General features: G+C 36.2%; 1 protein-coding gene across 1 annotated transcript; it reads left to right on the top strand.

Annotated features, from left to right (window-relative positions):
* On the top strand, window positions 17,057-19,159 carry LOC104787148 (WAT1-related protein At1g60050). The gene is made up of 7 exons (XM_010512676.1): window positions 17,057-17,259; window positions 17,369-17,431; window positions 17,624-17,740; window positions 17,856-18,114; window positions 18,262-18,420; window positions 18,520-18,671; window positions 18,932-19,159. The coding sequence occupies exons 1-7, from the start codon at window positions 17,057-17,059 to the stop codon at window positions 19,098-19,100; spliced, it is 1,122 nt and encodes a 373-aa protein (XP_010510978.1). The 3' UTR covers window positions 19,101-19,159.

The raw sequence follows: 20,862 nt of genomic DNA on the forward strand, positions 1-20,862 counted from the left end.
CTCCTTGCATATCCATATTGCCATTCTCCACTCGCAATCGCTTACCAGTAGGTATAACCCATGTTAGGCCTGAGATGGATCCGAATATCCGGGTTTTTTTTAGGTATCCGGATCCGGCAGATTCATTAATTTGGTATTCGGATCCGTATCCGCCGACCCTGGATATCTGGGTTTTGAATATCCGTAAAAAATCTGAATATCCGCTGGATATCCGAATCCGTTGTTTCTTCGAGATCTTTTCCCTTCTATCTATACTTTCATCACCAAAATCATCTTTGTCCTCTTCCTCACTGTTCCACCATCCTCTTTCTCATTACCCCGCCAGTTCTTCCTTTTTTCCATCATGGAAGATTCAACAACTATCACCTTTTTCTATCAGATTCCCACAACAGAGCGATCAGCCGCTACCAACGGACTTGAAACTCATCCTGGTGTGACGAAATTTGCTTAGAAATACTACCAAGAAGGAGAAAATCAGAGATCCAAAAGATTAAAAAAACACACACGCACGATGCAAGACGGTGAAGGGTTAAACCCTAGTTTTTCTTGTGGGCTTTTAAAATTATGGGCTTGCAAGAGATAATCATATAGATCTATTTTCTTTATTCGGGAAAAACTTTTTAAAATTATATATATGGACCGGATCCAGATATCCGACCCAAAACTATTCTAATATCTGAATCCGTATCCGGATCCACCCGGATTTGTAATTTCACTATCCACATCTGAATCCGTCTGACCGGATATCCAGTTTTTTGGATCCGAAACCGGATCCGGATATTTGGTCCCAGGGCTAACCCATGTGTCCCCCCGTGTAGGCCCCAAAAATAGACCTTTAGTCGACGTGTTACTCTTCGACCCCTTCCCCCTCAACCCCGCATTCTTTCCTGGTCTGCTAACACCACCTTCTTATCAACCTCAGTACCACCGCTACATGTCCTCCCGTAGAGTCCCTTACCATCACTCTTTTTATCCTTACTCCCATTTACTCCAAGTCCTTGTCCCAGGACATTCAGAGTATTCTCATTCTCTTTATTCTCGTCTCCAGTTATCCCTTCACTCCTCATATCCTGATCCAAACCACTAAAACTGTTGGACAACACCATCGTATTGACCCTCTCACACACCTTTTCTGCTGCCTTCATTTCAGTCTTTGATCCTGAACCCCCTACTACAAACACAACCGATGCGCTCTGAAAAGCCCCTTTTCCCCCCGACCCTCTCACCTCTGTGAACCCGTCAGTGGTTGACTGCTACCTCAGAGGGCTCTCCTCAATCCCTGAATCTATCCTTTGGATACTTAGATACGAGGCTCGCTTAGGGCATACACTACTCAAATGACCAAAGACGCCACAGGAGGAACAAATGGTATTAAAGCCTTCGTAAGAGACATAGTACCTCTTCTTATCACCATGACGGTACCCTTCAATGGCTTCCTCAAATCGATTTCTACACACACCCAAGCAAAACATGCTCTTTCCATACGCAACATCGTTAAATCCACCTTAATTGGCTTTCCCAACCCCTCATATATCCTTGACAAGATTGCCCGGTGATAGAAATTCAGTGGCAGATGCGAGATTGTCACCCACACCGGCGCCGTGTTGATCTCATCACGCAATGGATCGAATTCTGGAGACCAAGCATGTACCATTAGCAAACTCCCAAACACTCGCCAAGGTCCACCATTCACCTCATGTAACGCCCCGAACCGTCCTATGGCCGGACAGGCCACGGGCCGCCTTGGGACGCTACTTTGGAAACGTCCACCAACGATCCGGCCAAGGTTCAAGAACACATCAGGACCCTTAGCCAGTCCGACTGCGGCGCTTCATACCGCATGGGACATCTTTTAGGCTTTACAACCCTTGAGACATCCCAGGCGTTGCGCCGACTCGGACAAAGTCTATATCGGTTATGACTCGTACGAATGGAAAATCCGAATATATTAAATAAGTAAAAAGGTTTATTACAAAAAGAAACCAAAAGTTTTAAAGAGTTCGAGTTCAAGGCTTAGAGACAAAGGTCGATTACAAAATAACATACTTTGTTTTACAAATATACACAAAAACTACTCCGGGTTACTAACGTCCACCACGTCCTCTAGTTCTCTCTAGGGTTTCCTGCAAGGCAAACACAGTTCCGTAAGTAATCATAAAGATTACTTAGTGAGCTCAGGATTCCTGTAAAATCATAATAAATCCCCAACCCCAAAACCCCAAAACAATAAGCAAGCAAGCAATGAAACAATCAATCAATCAAGCAACAATCAATCAATGGAGATAGCATGCGCAAGTTAGTGAGCTAAGCAATAAAATCAAGCAGCAATCAATCAACTACAAATAACATGCAATAAACTTGAATAAAAGCAAAAGTGTTTTAAACAAGTTTTAATTTCCCGTTATGCTTCCCCTCCTCAAAATTCTGTGAACACCCGCATTGCAACCACAAAGGCATGCAACCGGAACATCACCTCGAGCTACACCGTCGTGTAGACAGCGTTGGCCAGGATAGCGAGCCCAGTAACCTCCGAGCTCTTCGTCCCAGACCCTACAACTCACGAACATGGGTTACATGTCGCGGCTGCATGCTGTATGGATCTAGTCTGAGGACAGCCATACCCTAGTCTTACTACGCTAGCCGGAATTTCTCGCGGACTAAACGCATTAAGACTTCATCAAATTGATACTTGAGTTTTTATGGTTTTTAAGCTAATAATTTTACAAGTATCCTTACTAAGTTACCTCCTTTGCCACTAGAACATTTCGAACTAGCAGCCAGTGTAACTTCTTTATCAAGTTACCATTTCTATTACTAGATCATTTCGATTCTAGAAATGAGAGTAACCTCACAAGACATGCATTTAAACAAGAAAGATCACAAAGATAAATCAAGTAAAGAATGCAACTAAAACTCCAAGCAAACCGTTTACTAGATGGAGGTCATTGGGATCCATCTAGCTCGGTAGAATGCGCCTGAACTCACTGATAACCGGCGATCAGATGCCTGGCGACGTTCTTCACTTGGCAGCACCTTGGATCTTTCCTTGGTTGCAATCGATTTCCTTCTCGATGCAAACTCTTGATGGTCGATAGTCTTGGCTTGCTCCTCCTCGCTTCTTCTCTTCTTCCTCTCCTTCCTCTCCTTCCTCGCCCTTCTCTTCTTCCTCTTCTTTTCTTTTCTCTTTGATGGTGTGAGAAAATAAGAAGGTTGGGCGAGCTTATATAGAAGGCTTTAGGCGGTGGCACTCGCCAATGCATGTTGAGCGAGTGTTCACTTTGATGCCACAAAATATTGCTTGGTGAAAACACACAAGACTTGTTTCAAGAATGTCCTCTTCTCTTCTTGAAAATATTTGGTGAAGACTTGTGATACTTGGCCAAAATAATCACCACTTCTTCTCTTGTCTCCTTGGCTAAATAATAACCACTTCTTCAACTTGTCTCCTTGGCTAAATAATAACCACTTCTTCTTCCTTGACTCCCACTCCTCTTTGCATGCAATTCGATTGGCCAATTTTGTGAAAACATAATGGTTATGCTTTTCACTTTTTGCATGAATTTTGATTGGCCAATTAAGGAGACAAAAACTTTTTAATTTTTGGAGCTTGTCGGCTCGGTCGGCAATTCTGCGGTTTGTCGACGGTTCGCGTCGTGGCACGGCCTCAAATTGTGGCTTATCTCGGACGACTCTATGGTACGTCTCGACTCTGCGGTACGCCTCGGTACGTCGCGGTCATCTTTTGGTCTGTCCACAATTCCTCGGATACTTCTTCGGCAAATCTTCTGCTCTGGTTCCTGGCTTTCTTCCCAAGTCCTTTCCAAGTCCTTTGTTCATGGGTTTTCATTTTGAAATTTATCCCATGGTGAGGGTCATTACACCGCCTCAAGACAATCCTCCTCTAAGTTGAATCGAATCATAAAGAATTGTCTTGGCAAGTCAAGAAATGTCATTTCTCCTTTTGGTTTCCACAATCCTCGCAACTTCTGACTCAAACTGCGATCGTTATGTGTCGACCCAACACCCTCACAATCATACACTAGCGGTACAAACCATTCATCGTGATACGATTTCCCCTAGGATTGGACTCTGTTGAAGGCTGATAACCGAGTGACAGGTGATGTGGATGGAATGTGATGATGAACGGATGGTTTTGGGTGATGATGTGTGAAGATCGAAGGAAGAAAACAATGGTTTGATGGAGATAGATGTTTAGGTGGTTGTATGGAACGAAACAAGTGAAGAGTTTCTATGTCACAAAGTGTTTAGAAACCCAGAATTCAAGAACGCATTCAAGAAATCAAAGTGAGGAAGAAAGATCAACAATTCATGTTACAACATCATTCTTCGCTAAAGAACAAAGGAGGCGTGGCTGTGGGTTTTATAATTAACCCTAGGCTCGACACTCCAAACAGCAGGAAGTTAAAAATAAAACAACAAAACGTTTTAAGGAAATAAGAAAACAGCAAAACGTCTAAGTGACCTGTAGTAGTACAGAAGTCACTTGAACTAGTACAGAAGTACATTATTCCCCTTTGGTAATGACTTCTAGATAACTCGACGTAGTGATCCATTTGCCTCATTAAAAACCATGCTGAGAAAACCCATTGGGACAAAACTCAGCTATGGGAAAAAGAGTACAAACTTCACACCTAAGTTACCTAGTCCTCATTACCGGGTGAAGTCTTCAAGTTGGATATGTTGAAGACTTGGATCCTTGGTAGGTTGAATGACCCGTCAACTATGAGTGCATGAGCTTCCTTGGCCATCTCCCTAGCTCTTGAACGAGTGATCCTTCCCACCACCTCCGGTTGCTCTGCAGCCTCTGGCTCCTTGCTTGCCACGATCATATCATCCTCCCCCTCTTCAAAAGGATTTGTCCTCAAATCGGAATCTGCATAATAAGGGAGCAAGTCAGAAACATTGAATGTTGATGATATGGTGTACTTACCCTGAAGATCAATCTGATATGCGTTGTCATTGATCCTCTTGATGACTTCAAATGGACCATCAGCTCGTGGTAGAAGCTTGCTCTTCCTCTCTTCTGGGAACCTTTCCTTGCGTAAGTGAATCGACACTAAGTCTCCTTCTTCAAAGATGAGCTCCTTTCTTCCCTTCTTCGCATGCTTCTCATATTGCTTGGTCCTTTTCTCTATGTTCTCCTTAGCTTTAGCATGTATCCTCCTCACCTGTTCAGCCTTTTCTTTGCCATCAAAGCTACACTTCACACTTAAAGGTAAAGGGATCAAGTCTAGAGGTGATTGTGGATTAAAACCATAGACAATTTCAAAAGGAGAAAATAGGGTAGCAGAATGCTTAGCGTGATTGTATGCGAACTCAACATGTGGGAGACATTCTTCCCATGATTTGAGATTGCTTCTCACTAAGGTCCTGAGAAGTGTAGATAGCGTCCTGTTCACCACTTCGGTTTGTCCATCTGTTTGCGGGTGACATGTGGTTGAGAATGAAAGCTTGGTTCCTAGTTTAGCCCATAACGTCCTCCAGAAGTGTCCTAGAAACTTGGTATCTCGGTCAGAGACAATTACTTGAGGCATTCCATGTAGGCGTACTACTTCCCTGAAAAACAAGTTAGCTACAATAACAGCATCATCCGTCTTGTGACTTGCAATGAAGTGAGCCATCTTGCTAAACCTGTCAACCACAACAAAAATAGAATCTCTACCATTTCTGGTTCGAGGTAAGCCAAGAACAAAATCCATAGAAATATGAGTCCAAGGTTGAGAAGGAATTGGTAGAGGAGTGTACAAGCCATGAGGCTGTACCTTACCCTTCGCCATTTTGCAAATATGGCACCTAGAACAAACCTTTTCAACGTCTTTCTTCATTTGAGGCCAATAGAAGTGTTCTTGCAGTCCAAGTAGAGTCTTTGACACTCCGAAATGTCCAGCTAGTCCACCTCCGTGAGCTTCTCTGATCAGCAGCTCTCTCATGGATCCTCTTGGTATGCACAATCTATCCTTAAAGAACAGATATCCATCCTGCCTATAATAGTTCTCAAAAGCAAACTTATGGCATTTGCCATAGCTCTCAGCAAAATCGATGTCAGTCTCATAAAGTTCTACTATTTCATCAAAACCTTCAAGTTTAGAAGACAAAGTAGAAATGAGAGTGTACCTCCTGGATAATGCATCTGCAACTACATTATCTTTACCTTTCTTGTACTTAACCGTGTAGGGAAAAGTCTCTATGAACTCCATCCATCTGGCATGTCTCTTGTTGAGCTTCTGTTGTCCTTTGAGATGCTTCAGGGACTCATGATCTGTGTGAATAACGAACTCCTTGGGCCACAGGTAATGCTGCCACGTTTGAAGAGCTCTAACCAAAGCATACAGCTCCTTGTCATATGTAGGATAGTTCAACGTTGATCCTCCTAGCTTTTCACTGAAGTAAGCTACTGGCTTCCTATCCTGCATCAAAACAGCACCTATACCCACTCCGGAAGCATCACATTCAATCTCAAAAGTTTTCATAAAATCAGGAAGTAAGAGAATAGGGGCAGAGATAAGCTTCTCTTTTAAGGTTGAAAACGCCTTCTCTTGTGCTTCCTCCCATCTGAATCCTACATCCTTCTTGACAACTTCTGTAAGTGGCGCTGCAATAGTACTGAAGTCTTGCACAAATCGCCTGTAGAAGCCTGCTAGTCCATGAAAGCTCCTGACTTCTGCCACGTTTTTGGGTGTTGGCCACTCCTTGATAGCCTTGACCTTCTCATCGTCCACTCTAACTCCTTCTGCACTGACAACAAAGCCTAGGAAAACAACCTCAGTAGTACAGAATGAACATTTGGAAAAATTAGCAAAGAGAGATTGAGAACGAAGAACATTCAGAACTTGGCGGATGTGTTCCAAGTGTTCTTCTAGACCTTTACTGTACATGAGTATGTCGTCGAAATACACAACCACGAAGATGCCTATGAAAGGTCTGAGAGCATGATTCATTAAACGCATGAAGGTGCTAGGAGCATTGGTGAGACCAAACGGCATGACTAGCCATTCGTAGAGCCCTTGCTTGGTCTTGAAAGCTGTTTTCCATTCATCTCCTTCCTTCATTCTGATCTAATGATACCCACTCTTCAAATCTATTTTTGAGAAAACTGTTGAACCACATAACTCGTCCAACATGTCATCTAGTCTCGGAATTGGATGTCTGTATTTCACTGTGATGTTGTTAATAGCTCTGCAGTCAACACACATCCTCCATGATCCATCTTTCTTTGGTACAAGCAAAACTGGTACTGCACATGGACTGAGACTCTCTCGGATATGTCCTTTACTCATCAGCTCTTCTACTTGCTTCTGAAGCTCTTTAGTCTCTACTGGATTAGTTCTGTAAGCTGGTCTGTTCGGTAGAGCTGAACCTGGTACCAAATCAATATGATGCTCTATCCCACGAATTGGAGGTAGGCCTGGAGGTATCTCTTCTGGAAACACATCCTTATACTCCTCTATAATCTCTATCATCTCGCGTGGAAGCTCTCTTGCTGACTTAGTACTGGTGAGTGTTTCCTTGTACACAAACATGAATGTGGTCATCTCTGGATCAAATAGCTTGTTGAACTCGCTGTGATTGATGTACAGGCTGTGAGACACTTTCTCTGTATCCTTGCGGTTCATGTGAAGCTGGTCCTTGTAGATTTCACTGGGTGTAAGCGGTAGAAGAGTGACCTTGCGTCCTTTGAACTCAAACGTTTGCTTGTTGGTGTAACCATCATGGAACACTCTTCTGTCGAACTGCCATGGTCTTCCCAAAAGGATATGACTTGACTTCATTGGAATAACATCACAAAGCAGCTCATCCTCATACTTCCCAATCGCTAGTTTCACCATCACTTGCTGCGAAACTGTCAAAGCACCCTTGTTGTTCAACCACTGTAGCTGATAAGGTCTTGGATGTGAAGTAGTCTTGAGATTAAGCTTCTGTACCATCTCTTCACTAGCTGCATTAGTACAGCTTCCACCATCAACGATCAAGGTGCAGACCTTGTCTTGAACCATACACCGTGTGTGAAATAGGTTCTCACGCTGTCCTCTATCATCTGGGTGAACCTGAACACTTAAAGCTCTGCGTGCTACCAACATCTCTCCCATGACTGCTGGTTCACCTTCTTCACAGAGTTCAGACTCTGATTCACTCTCTGAACTGTCTACTGGCACAATCTCTCCTCCTTCTTGAAGAAGAAACATCTTCTTGTTTGGACAGTCTCTGGAATAATGCCCCATTCCTTGGCATTTGAAACACCTAATATGACTTGTAGAGGTACTAATCTTGGGCTTGAAGTCGATTTTAACCTCCTCTTTGGCTGTGGCTGTCACGGATTTACTGTCCTTGGTGAAGGCGGGTTTGCTGAACTACCTCGGCTTGGACATGTTAGGCGTGAATATAGACCTTACTCCCTTTCTATTGATCTATGATTCAATCAGCTCTGCCTTATGTACCATTTCTTGCACATCCTCATAGTCCTGCAACTCTACCTTGTCTTGAATCTCTCTGTTTAAACCCCCAAGAAACCTCGACATAACCATGTCTTCACTTTCCCTTAGATCAGCCCTGATGATAAGTGTTTCCAGCTCCTGATAGTATAGTCTCTAACAGACTTAGTGCCTTGAATGAGACGCTTAAGCTTGTTAAGAATCTCCCTCTGATAATGTGTAGGCACAAACTTCTTTCTCATCTGCGTGACTAACTGTTCCCATGTAGTGATAGCAGGCTCTCTCTGTCGATGTCTAGTAAGCCCCAACTGCTCCCACCACAACAAAGCATAGCCATTGAATTCGGATATGGCTATCTTCACCTTGTTCAACTCAAAAGTACCTTGAACCTGAAAGTTGGACTCCATCTTCCTTTCCCAGTCTAGATAAGTTTCTGGATCATTGGTTCCATGGAAAGAAGGATACTGAATTTTAAGGTGCTTCAGCTGCTGCCTCAAAGGATCATAATCCCTGCCATGATCTCTGTTTCGGTTTCTCCTCATTGTCTCTTGACTATGATCTGAAACTTCTTCTTCTTCAGAATACTCTCTATCTGACTCAATGTAGATTCGATGCCCAGCTACTTGTTCAGCTCGTCGTGGGCGTATATGTTCCCTGCCGGTTCTGCGTTGCTCTCTTTCTGTACCCTGAGTGCTTCTCCTCTGATTGAAACAAGTCTCTCTTCCCCCAGTAGGTGACTTAGCTGTTCTGATCCGTGTATGCTTGGAAGAGGTTCCTAAGTGAGCCTTTCCTTTAGCTAAACGAAGGGCCTCATTAGGACTAGGCGGTTCTGTAGAACTCTGTTCTGAAGCACTAGATGCTTGAGCTATGTCTTTGAACTGTTTCTCAAACTTGTTACTGAGCTGCTCCATCTGTTGCTGAAACTGAGTAGACATTAACTTGTTTGCTTCTGCTATTTGCTTGGACATGGCTTGGTTCAAAGCTTCCATAGCCTCTGGAGAAAGATCCATTGTACCTGCAAATTAAAGAAGAAAACTCGCAGTAAAACGTTCCTTAAGTGAAAGAAATAAGATAAACTCTAAGACTCGGAATCTAAACAAGAAATACACGATTACAGACCTAGTGTCGAGCGACACCACAAGAGAATCGGTCGACACCCAACCCTATAACGAGCAAACTTCGACAGAAACCGACCCTAACACAATCAAAACTCAAAAAAAAACACAGAAACTGAATCCTAAATTCACAGAACTCGATCTAGACACAAACAAACAACAAAAAAGACAAACCCTAAAACTAAACAAACGAAATAAATCTAAAACCACAAACGAGATTAGGGTTTAGAATCGCTCAGCCTTTGGCACAGAGTTGGCTCTGATACCACATGATACGATTTCCCCTAGGATTGGACTCTGTTGAAGGCTGATAATCGAGTGACAGGTGATGTGGATGGAATGTGATGATGAACGGATGGTTTTGGGTGATGATGTGTGAAGATCGAAGGAAGAAAACAATGGTTTGATGGAGATAGATGTTTAGGTGGTTGTATGGAACGAAACAAGTGAAGAGTTTCTATGTCACAAAGTGTTTAGAAACCCAGAATTCAAGAACGCATTCAAGAAATCAAATTGAGGAAGAAAGATCAACAATTCATGTTACAACATCATTCTTCGCTAAAGAACAAAGGAGGCGTGGCTGTGGGTTTTATAATTAACCCTAGGCTCGACACTCCAAACAGCAGGAAGTTAAAAATAAAACAACAAAACGTTTTAAGGAAATAAGAAAACAGCAAAACGTCTAAGTGACCTGTAGTAGTACAGAAGTCACTTGAACTAGTACAGAAGTACATTATTCCCCATTGGTAATGACTTCTAGATAACTCGACGTAGTGATCCATTTGCCTCATTAAAAACCATGCTGAGAAAACCCATTGGGACAAAACTCAGCTATGGGAAAAAGAGTACAAACTTCTCACCTAAGTTACCTATTCATCATTACCGGGTGAAGTCTTCAGGTTGGATATGTTGAAGACTTGGATCCTTGGTAAGTTGAATGACCCGTCAACTATGAGTGCATGAGCTTCCTTGGCCATCTCCTTAGCTCTTGAACGAGTGATCCTTCCCACCACCTCCAGTTGCTCTGCAGCCTCTGGCTCCTTGCTTGCCACGATCATATCACATCGCATCCAGTACTTCCTATCCCACTGTAATCACCGCTTCACCTTCTTCCCAACTCGGGGACTCCAAGCTCACCCTCGAGGTCACGAACTCATCATCCAACACTGCCCCTCCATCATTACAACCTTGACCCTCTCGCTAATGTCTGATCCCGATCTGGCGCAATTCCTGGCGGCCGAACATCATCCTCCATATTCTCATCCTCATCCCGCACAACTAAATCCCTAGCGTCACTAGGGTTCGCAATCGCCACCGCCATAACTAATATTTGTTTTTCTTTATAAAAAAGTTAACTTTATAGGGACATGTTTGTAAAATTAACCTTTATCCTTTCAAGATCCGAAGAAGCATTTTAAATAAGAATAGAATATAAAGATCCCATCATCACATTTTATATATATACATTGTTAAGATACTTTCTGACTAATCCAGTTGGACTTCATACATTGTAATACCTTTTTAAAAATTATTAACAAGAAAATAATCTATGATAGTATTAAAAAGAAACATTCTGTAATGGGTCATTTATATCCTCTAACATAGTTATGGAGCCATTTATTTGTTGTCCACATCCTTACTGAATCTCTAATATATTAAAGTTTTTGATGATTATTCAGGTAATGCGGGAGAATAAAAGATTATCAAAAAATATTTAAGTAAGTTTAGTATATGAAATCTGTAACTAAATAACATATATTATTTTTTTTTAAAGTCAAAATCGGACCGTAAAGTAAAATTTGTAAAATGCGTGACCCATTTGTAAAATTACCAATGGCAATATGTTTCTGTAACTCTTAACATTAAACCAAAAAAAAAAATATGCTTATGTTAAAAGAAAGTATTTAATTTTTTTTAATGATAAACAATTTAAATTATGGTTTGTGCAAAAAAAAAAAAAACACTTTTCCAATCGTCATTTTTTACAATTTAACCTTTCATCTAAAAAATATATAAATCAATCATAAGAAAGCAAAAGTAATACACAATATAATTTTTAAATGTGTTTATACTTATAGTCCCATATATTCATTAAAAGAATTATAGACTAGATTTGAACTACTTGTCACAAAGATTTCAATTCGGTATATTATTTTTGAAAATTTTACTAACTTGATGACGGTAACAAAAACAGGTTATTGTTTATTTCTTTTAACATTGGGAGATTATCCTCGATTTTCTAGAAATTGAAGATATAGTGCAAAATTCGGCAACCTACATATGGTTCATTTGCGAAAAACTTTTTAAACTGTTTTTTATCAATTAAAGATGTGTAATTTGATACAATTTAACATTTACGTATTTAACCACACAAAAAATGACATCGCTACCAGTCTACCACCTTCAAAATTTTATGTAATTACTATAGAAATCGTAACTGAGATAATATACGTATTCACAAAATTATTCGTCCACAAAATGTAAACTATTTTCATTTATATATAATTTATTTTATATGTGAGGACTGCTAATAGATAATATATTTTTGCTTCGACACTCACCATCGTGGGAATGTTTCAAATGTCATCACCATTTAATTCCAACATTATTGTCAAGGTGACGTTTCATTTCCCCAACTGCTACGTCAAAGGAAATGCGACTCTTATCAATCAGGAAAAATTCAAAAGTCAAACATTATTTTACTCAGATTTGTTTCTTTAATAAAGATAATGGATTGAAAACCGTTATTGAGATTAGGGTTTTCATATAATCTATATACTTATTTAAGCAACCCTTTAAACAAATAACCCTACTCCATATAAAATATTACATAAAATATCACTGTATTTTAATACAAAATATAATAACAGAATTTTAATATTAATTTGTTGTAACCTGAAAATGATTATCAAAAAAATAGTAATTATTAATTTATTAGATTACAAGAAATCATTAATAAAATAATTTCAAAATTATTTAATAAAATAATAATAAAATTATTTCAAAATTATGTAATAAAATAATTAAACATATTCTATTTATTGTTTCATAAATCTTAGGAAACAATAACAAACTATGTAGAAAATTATAAAACTAAGATTAAATATTTACATATCTAAATCATTTAATAATAACAAATATATATTAAAATTAGGATACAACATTGTTTATATTTTTAAAATATATATATATACTTATTTAAGCTATGTTGTTAAAAATTTAACCAGTTCTGATGTGACATATTACGAAAATGCTATTATATTTTAATTATTTTAATAACTAACAAAAGAAAAGTATAGATTTGTTTACAAAATAATAAAACTCTATTTATTGTTTCATAAATCTTAGGAAATAATTACAAACTATTTAATTGGCTAAAACATAATTGTTTATACATAATATTCACTATATAAACAATACTAAGTGTATAATATTGATAATATACATAACCTAATTGTAATTTTCACCTATAAAATTAATATACAACATGTTATACCAATAACTTCAATTTGTAAATTTGGTATATTAAGATCTCTAAACACGATCACATCAATTTGTAATACCAAATCACGGGTCAATACATGTTTTGTTGGATTTTTTTGGCTTTACCGAATGTATAATTAACGAATTTGATATTGCACCAAACCAAAATAGCAGTACCAACTACGGGTCAAAATCAGAGTCTGACCTTAAGTAAATTAGATATATGATTTTATAAAATATATAGAATTAATATATTTTCTACTATTATTTTGTAACAAACAAATCCAAATTTACATAAATATTTCCTCACGCTGATAACATTATTTTACAAAATATTAACGTGTATTTATGAGTCGGGTAATAAAACGGGTAATGAGACGGGTAACGAGATGCTCAAAAATTAAATTAATATCCGATACTCGATCATTATTCATGATAATATAATTATTATACCCTTCACTTGACCCTAAATCTGCGGGTACCTTTTTCGGGACGGATACAAACCAAAAAATGGGTCCAATACGGGTATCGGTAGTAGTTTCCAGGCATACCTATTAGTAGTTTAATATGAATCAAAATTCACCATATAGTACTATATTATATAACATGTAAATGAATGATACAACATAAACATAATATTAACAAATAACAAAATAAAAAAAAATTCTCCGTGCTACCAGCGCGGGTTATTATCTAATTTTATCTTTAAAACTTTTCTCTACCAATGAAGAATTGTTTTTGAAGTTTATATATATTTTATTTTTTGAAAAAAAGAGTTTATATTGTTTGTGTCTCTAGTTCATACGATAAATAACTAATTATTGGGGTATATCAGTTTTTTTTTTGTCAACAAAATATTAGTTGAGACTAGCTAATTAGATAGAAAATTATTTATATACAAGACATATGAATACAAATTTCTAAGCAAAAAAAAAGTATTGATTTTATAGAAACTACAAAACTATTTTATTCTATAAACCAGAAACACAAAGGCTTGCAAGTCAAACATAGGAGATCGATGAATGATTTACCAATAACCAGGGGCGGATCTAGGTGCAATAGAGGTGGAGCAAGTGCCCGACACTCATTCTTTATAATTTTTCAGTTTGATCTATTGTATAAAACATATTTTAGCACATTTGGTAAAAAGTGCCATATATTATGTCAAAAGAGGAAGGTTCAATGCCTCTTATCTACAATTATCATTTTTTATGTTTTGGTTTTGTATTAATATTGCTAAAGAAATTTGTTAAGGTAAGTGTTCATATGTGCCCCATGTAAATTTTCTTTCTGGATCCGCCACTGCCAATAACTATTTATCTTTCAAAATGTGATTCCGCTATTTTTTATCATTAAAAATATTTATAAGTTTTCATATTTTGAAAGAGTGATTCTGCAATGTATGAGTACTGAGTAGCGTATTGTAATTATAACGAGAAAGATAAATGTTATTAATCTAATTTAGTAAAAGTATATTTCTGTTTTTTTTTAACCAAACATTAATTAAAAAAAATTCCTAGATTTGTTGCCTAAACCAAAGAAAAAATGTTTACAAAGAAAATTACAGAAATAAGAGATTGCGAGGTATTTTCTGCGTTTTACAATTATTTACAAACTTTATTTAGCATAGATCGTTTAGCTAACAATTATCGAGTTATTTTGCTATACACAACAGTCAAGCCCATACTTTTCAATGAATGAATTGGTAATTATATATAAACGATCATTTATATTTTCGACTTGAGATCCTAACATCTTCTTGAAAATTATGAATTATATATTTTAGTCATCAGTTTCAAATAGCTATTGATGATTAATGGACTCTCATTATATGTAAATCAAATATCAATTTTCAACATAAAATCATTTGGAAATCTTCGGTAAATTAGTCAATTTTGTATATATATCTTGGTTCCTTTACATTTTTAGTTTATGATCCTTACACATATTCTCAAAATGATGAATGTTATGACTCATTCATCTTAACACATATTCACAAATAATATGTTTTGATACCTAAGCTGTTTCTGTTAATTTGATTTCCGATCATCTCTGAATCCTTTTTTTCTTTTAGATTGGTTTACATATTAAATCACACTAGGATTTAACCCGCGGTACACCGCGGGACAATATTTTTAATTTTAAAAATTTAAAATTTATATTGTATTTATTTGTTATTTTTTTATTGTTTTATCAATTTTAAAAATATAAAATTTTACAGGTATTTGATATAAGTATTCAAAGTATAAGATTTTTGTAGTATTTTCAAGGTTTTAACCCGTATGGTATATGTATAGTCTAGTAATACATTTATCTCCTGGTACACATCTAAAAGTGTTAAAAAAAAAACACTTTTCGTAACTACCTATATGGGATTAGTGCCAACCCGTTTCACCAAAATCAAAATAAGTTTTTGCGTAAAAAAAATAATCAAAATAAGTTTTTTATCAAGTTTAATTATGTTATTTGTTTTACAAAATTTAGCATATTTTTATAGTTTATAATTTTTCCATGTCAATATATATAGTTTATGATAACTAATAGAATTTTCATTTTTTTGGTAATTCCTCAAAAAATAAAAAATAAACCAAATTATATGGGGGTTTTCAACATATTTAATGTGACATTTTATAATTAGATTTTCGGTTTAAGAAATTTATTAATGTTAATATAATTATGGAGATTGTAAACTTTTGTTATGGAAAATCTGTTGTATATCATTTAAATTTGAGATATTCTAGCATCTATAAAAATAGTTTTGGAGATTTAATGGGTTAAAACTTTAATGAGTAGAGTTGTTTTTGGAAAAACAGAATGTATAAATGTTGTTAAGATTTTGTGGCAATAAATGTTACAAACGTTGGTCAATTTAAAAAAATTTTGTATTTGAGTTTATCTGCAAAGTTATTTATGGAATTGTTTTAGGGGTTAATGTTATAAAAAAAAATTAAATAAGTAAAACTTAAAGGGCATAAACCAAAATATACTTAAAAAAATGTTAATATAAATAATTTGTGAGAGAGTCGAACTTTGGATCTCTTGCAATAAATCACAATTGACCACAAAATTGATATGCACTATCAATTGTGGCATTTAAACTGCTGCTACTACTACTACGGCCACTATCATTAAACATTTGGTGAATTTCCATGGTCAAATTGTTGGTTATTATTTATTATTATTATTATTATTGTACGGGTGAATTTTTGGAGTATCTACAATTTGGAGTTGATGTTGCATAAAATTGTTAATTCAAGTATTTTTAGTTTTACTTTATTATACTAGAGGCCATTAATTTCTTCCACAAACATGGTATTATATACCAACAACAACAGAAAAATGTAATCGTTGCACTAGGATTTTTGTCCACTAATTCTTTTTTAATATACATTAGGAAAAGAATTATATTTTAGTCTATATATAAATGCAAAAAAAAAATTATAAAGTGATATTTTCTACAAATACTTTATAAATGATGTTTTGTACTATTTGTTAAATCAAATGATATTTTTCTGTAGACGTAAATATGATATGTAAAAAAACGAAAAATAATCATATTAAGGATTGTTGATGAGAATGTTGTATAACGAAATTTGATTTATTCATTTCCCAGTTATATACGTGTATTTTAAAATAGAATTAACGTTCGTATTTCTTCCAACAAAAAAAAACTATTCAGATTTATATATGTCGCAAGAGTTGAGGCGCAACGATTTATTTATTAGCTTCATCGACTCTCCAAAGGTTAACTAATGACTCCCTCCACGTCTAGAGAAAACCCTCTTCTTCATTTGGCCTTCCACTCACATGCAAACACACATATATAAATATTAATGAAGACACGCTATTATTTTCATCACAATTTACAACCCTAACACAGTTGTGCTGTGGACTTGGTCTCTCATCTTCTCCGGGGGAGAGATAGAGAAAGAGATAAACAAAATTTCGACCCTTCTTAGCCTATATATAAATTGATACACATTTTGGTGGTACTTGGCGTCGACATAAATGGGATCAATGGATACAAGATGGGAAACCATCGTTCCATTTATTGTTATGGCATTGATGGAGGCATGTACCATTGCACTCACCATCTTGGCTAAGACCGCGTTGACGGGTGGCATGAGCCCTTTTGTATTTATCGTCTACACCAACGCTCTTGGCTCTCTCCTTCTCCTCCCTTACTCTTTCTACTTCCATAGAGATGAAAGGTACTTAAAGTGTCTATGTGTCTATATAATCCCCATACACACGATTCGATCTATATATGTCTTTCTAAATTTAAGATATGATGATATATATGTTATATTTCACATGCAGGGACGATGAACCGTTCCTCACGAAGCCTTCCCTTGTTCGTATCTTCCTTCTTGGTTTTACCGGGTCAGTTTAAAATCTCTATGTCATTTCTTTATCTATTTATATAAGATATAAATTATAAGATATATACTGATTCCTATTTCTCTCCCGATTCTAATCAAAACTACATATATTTTGATATTGTACTAATTTTTTTTGTAATAAGTTTAATTATACTAGAGTTTAGATTGTTTAATTAATTATCGTCTTGAACAGGGTGTTTTTGTTCCAAAATATGGCATTTTTGGGGCTAAGTTATAGCTCTCCAATTGTGGTATGTGCAATGGGCTTGCAGTCACCTGCTTTCTCCTTCTTGCTCTCTCTTGCTCTTGGGTAAACTATTAACCTCTCTAAAATTTCAGCTTTTGTTTCTATTATTCTTTAATAACCGAATTATAACTAACACTTTTTCCTATAATTTTAAAATATTTGGAATATAACTAAATAGGGAAGGAGGGTTAAGATGGGAGAGTAAGATAACAAAAGGAAGAGTGATAGGCACGTTGATATGCTTCACAGGAGCCTTTGTCGAAGTTATTTATTTAGGCCCTTTTATTAGACCTTCTCCTTCTTCATCCCCAAACTCCAACTTCCTCACTACAGTTTCACACTACTTGACTTTCTTCAAGAACTCTGACAATTGGGCTCTCGGGTCTCTTCTTCTTGCATGTGCAACACTCTCGATCTCCATCTGGAATATCATACAGGTAATCAAAATCACGTTCAAAATACGTATTTTTTTTCGAAAAAGCTTATCACTTGTAGATGAGTCGACTCTCGACTTAAATCAATACTCTACGAGGATATATACAAGTTTCCATTTATAATTTTTTTTTGCGGTTTCCGTTTATCAGTTGGATACAGTCCAGAAATATCCTCAAGTGATGAAAGTGGTGTCTGCATATAGTTTAGCTGGGACACTCCAATGTGCAATATTCTCAGCGTTCATGGAGCCAGACCTAAGTGAATGGAAACTCAAACTTAACATGGACCTATACCTCATTATTGCCACGGTACACATATTGTTGATCATATATTATACTTACTATTACATACATGTTTCCTTAGTCTCTAGGGCAGTATAAATGATGTTTTTGATTTTTGATTTATAGGGAATATTTGGGAGCATAATTAGAACAAGTGTTCAAGTGAAGTGCTCAAAAATGAAGGGCCCTTATTATGTGCCATTGTTTAAGCCATTTGGGATCCTTTGGGCTTCCATTTTTGGCACAAGCTTCTTTGTCAATAGTCTTCACTATGGAAGGTATACATAATCCTAGAAGCTATATAAACCGAATGAAATATGGCTTGTTTTATATGATTTTCATTCCAACTCAAAAAAAAAGTTTATAATCAGCTATTTATTTAAAAAATTGTGGTATAGAAATTTACGTTTTGGTTTAGTTTTTCGGGTACGGTTCTGATTTGTAATTTTAAGCAAAATTGAATTTGGCTCAATTTCGTATAAATATTCAATTTGATTTTGATAAGTTTGCGATGTCATGTTAAACTTCTTGTGAACAGTGTGTTAGGAGCTGCGATAGCTGGAACTGGATATCTATTGATAATGTGGAGTCAAAATCAAAGAGAAGATCAAAAGGAAACCGTGGAGAAAAACGATAATCATCAATTGGATTCAGATGAACAGACAACTCCTCTTTTGCTAGGAAATGGTGATTTTGATCAAGTTTAATTAAAAACGGTTGGTTTCAAGATAATATTTAGTTGTATTATAGTTAAGGGTAAGTAAATGGAAGGAACTAAAGCAAACAATAAAAAGGAAATATTGTGAGCCAAAACAAATATATATCGAAGTCTTGTAACATTTATTTTAATGCGAGGAATGTGTCAAATTCTGTAAAAGGTATTATTATTTTTCTCTTCTTGTTTTGCATGCCTCTTATTTTCTCTTCTTGTTTGCTTAGTGTGGATCATAAAAGGCAAAATAAGCCACAAGATCTAGTCTTCAGTTTACTTTCGAAAGACGAGGTTCGATTTATTAAAATAACGTATCCCTAAAATATTGTAGTAACAATTTAGAATTTTCCTCCATTTTGTTTTTTAATTTGTGCATTGGAATTTTTAGTGAAAATAGACCAGTTTGACACCAATTTGACAATTAATTGCTAGATTAACACTCTACCCTACTTCTTTACTATAATGACACAAATTTTATGTAAAAACACTAAAAACCCTTAAAATATTAATTTTAATATTTTTTTAATTAAAAATAGAAAAGAATTAAATAAAAAACAGAAAATCTATAATGTGAAATATGGGAAACAAATAATAATAAGATAGACGAAGAGGAACAAGATGTTATCGTTGCGGGATGGTGAAAACCAACGGTGGGTCTAATTAGTCACGTTATGGTTGTGGCCAGTTTCTTTGGAGGTGGATGAGCCAATTCAAGACAGATCCGAGAAAATCTGAGTTCTATAGCCAGCGTTGTTGTGTTGTGGCTGTGTGTTGTTATTGGAAAAGAGAACTAGATGTGGGGAGGAGAGAGAGAGCGAGTCGTGGGAAGGATAATGAGAACGAGTTGTTGAGGAGGTGGTGGACCACCAATGGCTCCGTTTAGTCACTCCATGGCTGTGGCAAGCCTGGATGGGGGGTGGAAGAACAAAGCCAGAGTGAATAGAAGTGAAGAAGAGCAAGAAAGTGAAAGGAAATTGGAGATAAAAGTAGTGCGGAGGAACCAACTTTTAGGGCTCTTCAACGCTGGAGCTAAGACCATTACAGCACGATGAAGAGACCGGCGTGATCTCCAACAAGCCAAAAATCCATAGCAACTGAAAGATCTTCAATAGGAGTTAAACTCGAGGAGTTATGCATGTTACTTCTTGTTCAAGTAATTGCTGAAAAGCTGTAACATCTGGGCTAAGTATAAAACCTATAAACTGTTTATATCCAATATATAAATCTGTCACCATTATATGAAATATACAAATATGTCGTAACATTAAACAAATTTGTCGTTACTGTAATTATATCTAATAAATATGTTATCAAACAGCATATTTTTGATACTCAAAAACAAAACTGTCATAACGGTTTTAATATGTCATTTTAGCAATTTAAAAAAAAAAACTTTAATAAGTCTATCATCAATCGACAGATTTTTTGTTAAATTAAAAGTCTGCCGCAACCTGAAACAAATATGTTAGAACTAGACGTCAAATTAGTAATTACTTTTTTGTTTAAAAATCTGTCACATTACAACAGATTTTTAACGAAAATATAAATCTGTTGCAACAGTAAAAAATAAATCTGTCACACATTATAACAAATTTGTCTAATATTATGAAAGTTTGTCGTGTCTTAATAAATAAGTCTGTCGTGAAAAATAAATCTGCCGTTAAAAATAAATCTGTCACACATTATAACAAATTTGTCTAATATTATGAAAGTTTGTCGTGTCTTAATAAATAAGTCTGTCGTGAAAAATAAATCTG

The sequence above is a fragment of the Camelina sativa genome, chromosome 5 (assembly GCF_000633955.1).
Source record: "Camelina sativa cultivar DH55 chromosome 5, Cs, whole genome shotgun sequence".
NCBI classification, from domain to species: Eukaryota; Viridiplantae; Streptophyta; class Magnoliopsida; order Brassicales; family Brassicaceae; genus Camelina; species Camelina sativa.

Excerpts from the sequence above, each read along its gene's own strand:
- LOC104787148 (XM_010512676.1), top strand. The coding sequence starts at position 17,057 with ATGGGATCAATGGATACAAGATGGGAAACCATCGTTCCATTTATTGTT. Across the intron at positions 17,260-17,368 it reads TACTTCCATAGAGATGAAAG|GGACGATGAACCGTTCCTCA; the intron begins GTACTTAAAGTG and ends TTTCACATGCAG. Across the intron at positions 17,741-17,855 it reads TTGCTCTCTCTTGCTCTTGG|GGAAGGAGGGTTAAGATGGG; the intron begins GTAAACTATTAA and ends ATAACTAAATAG.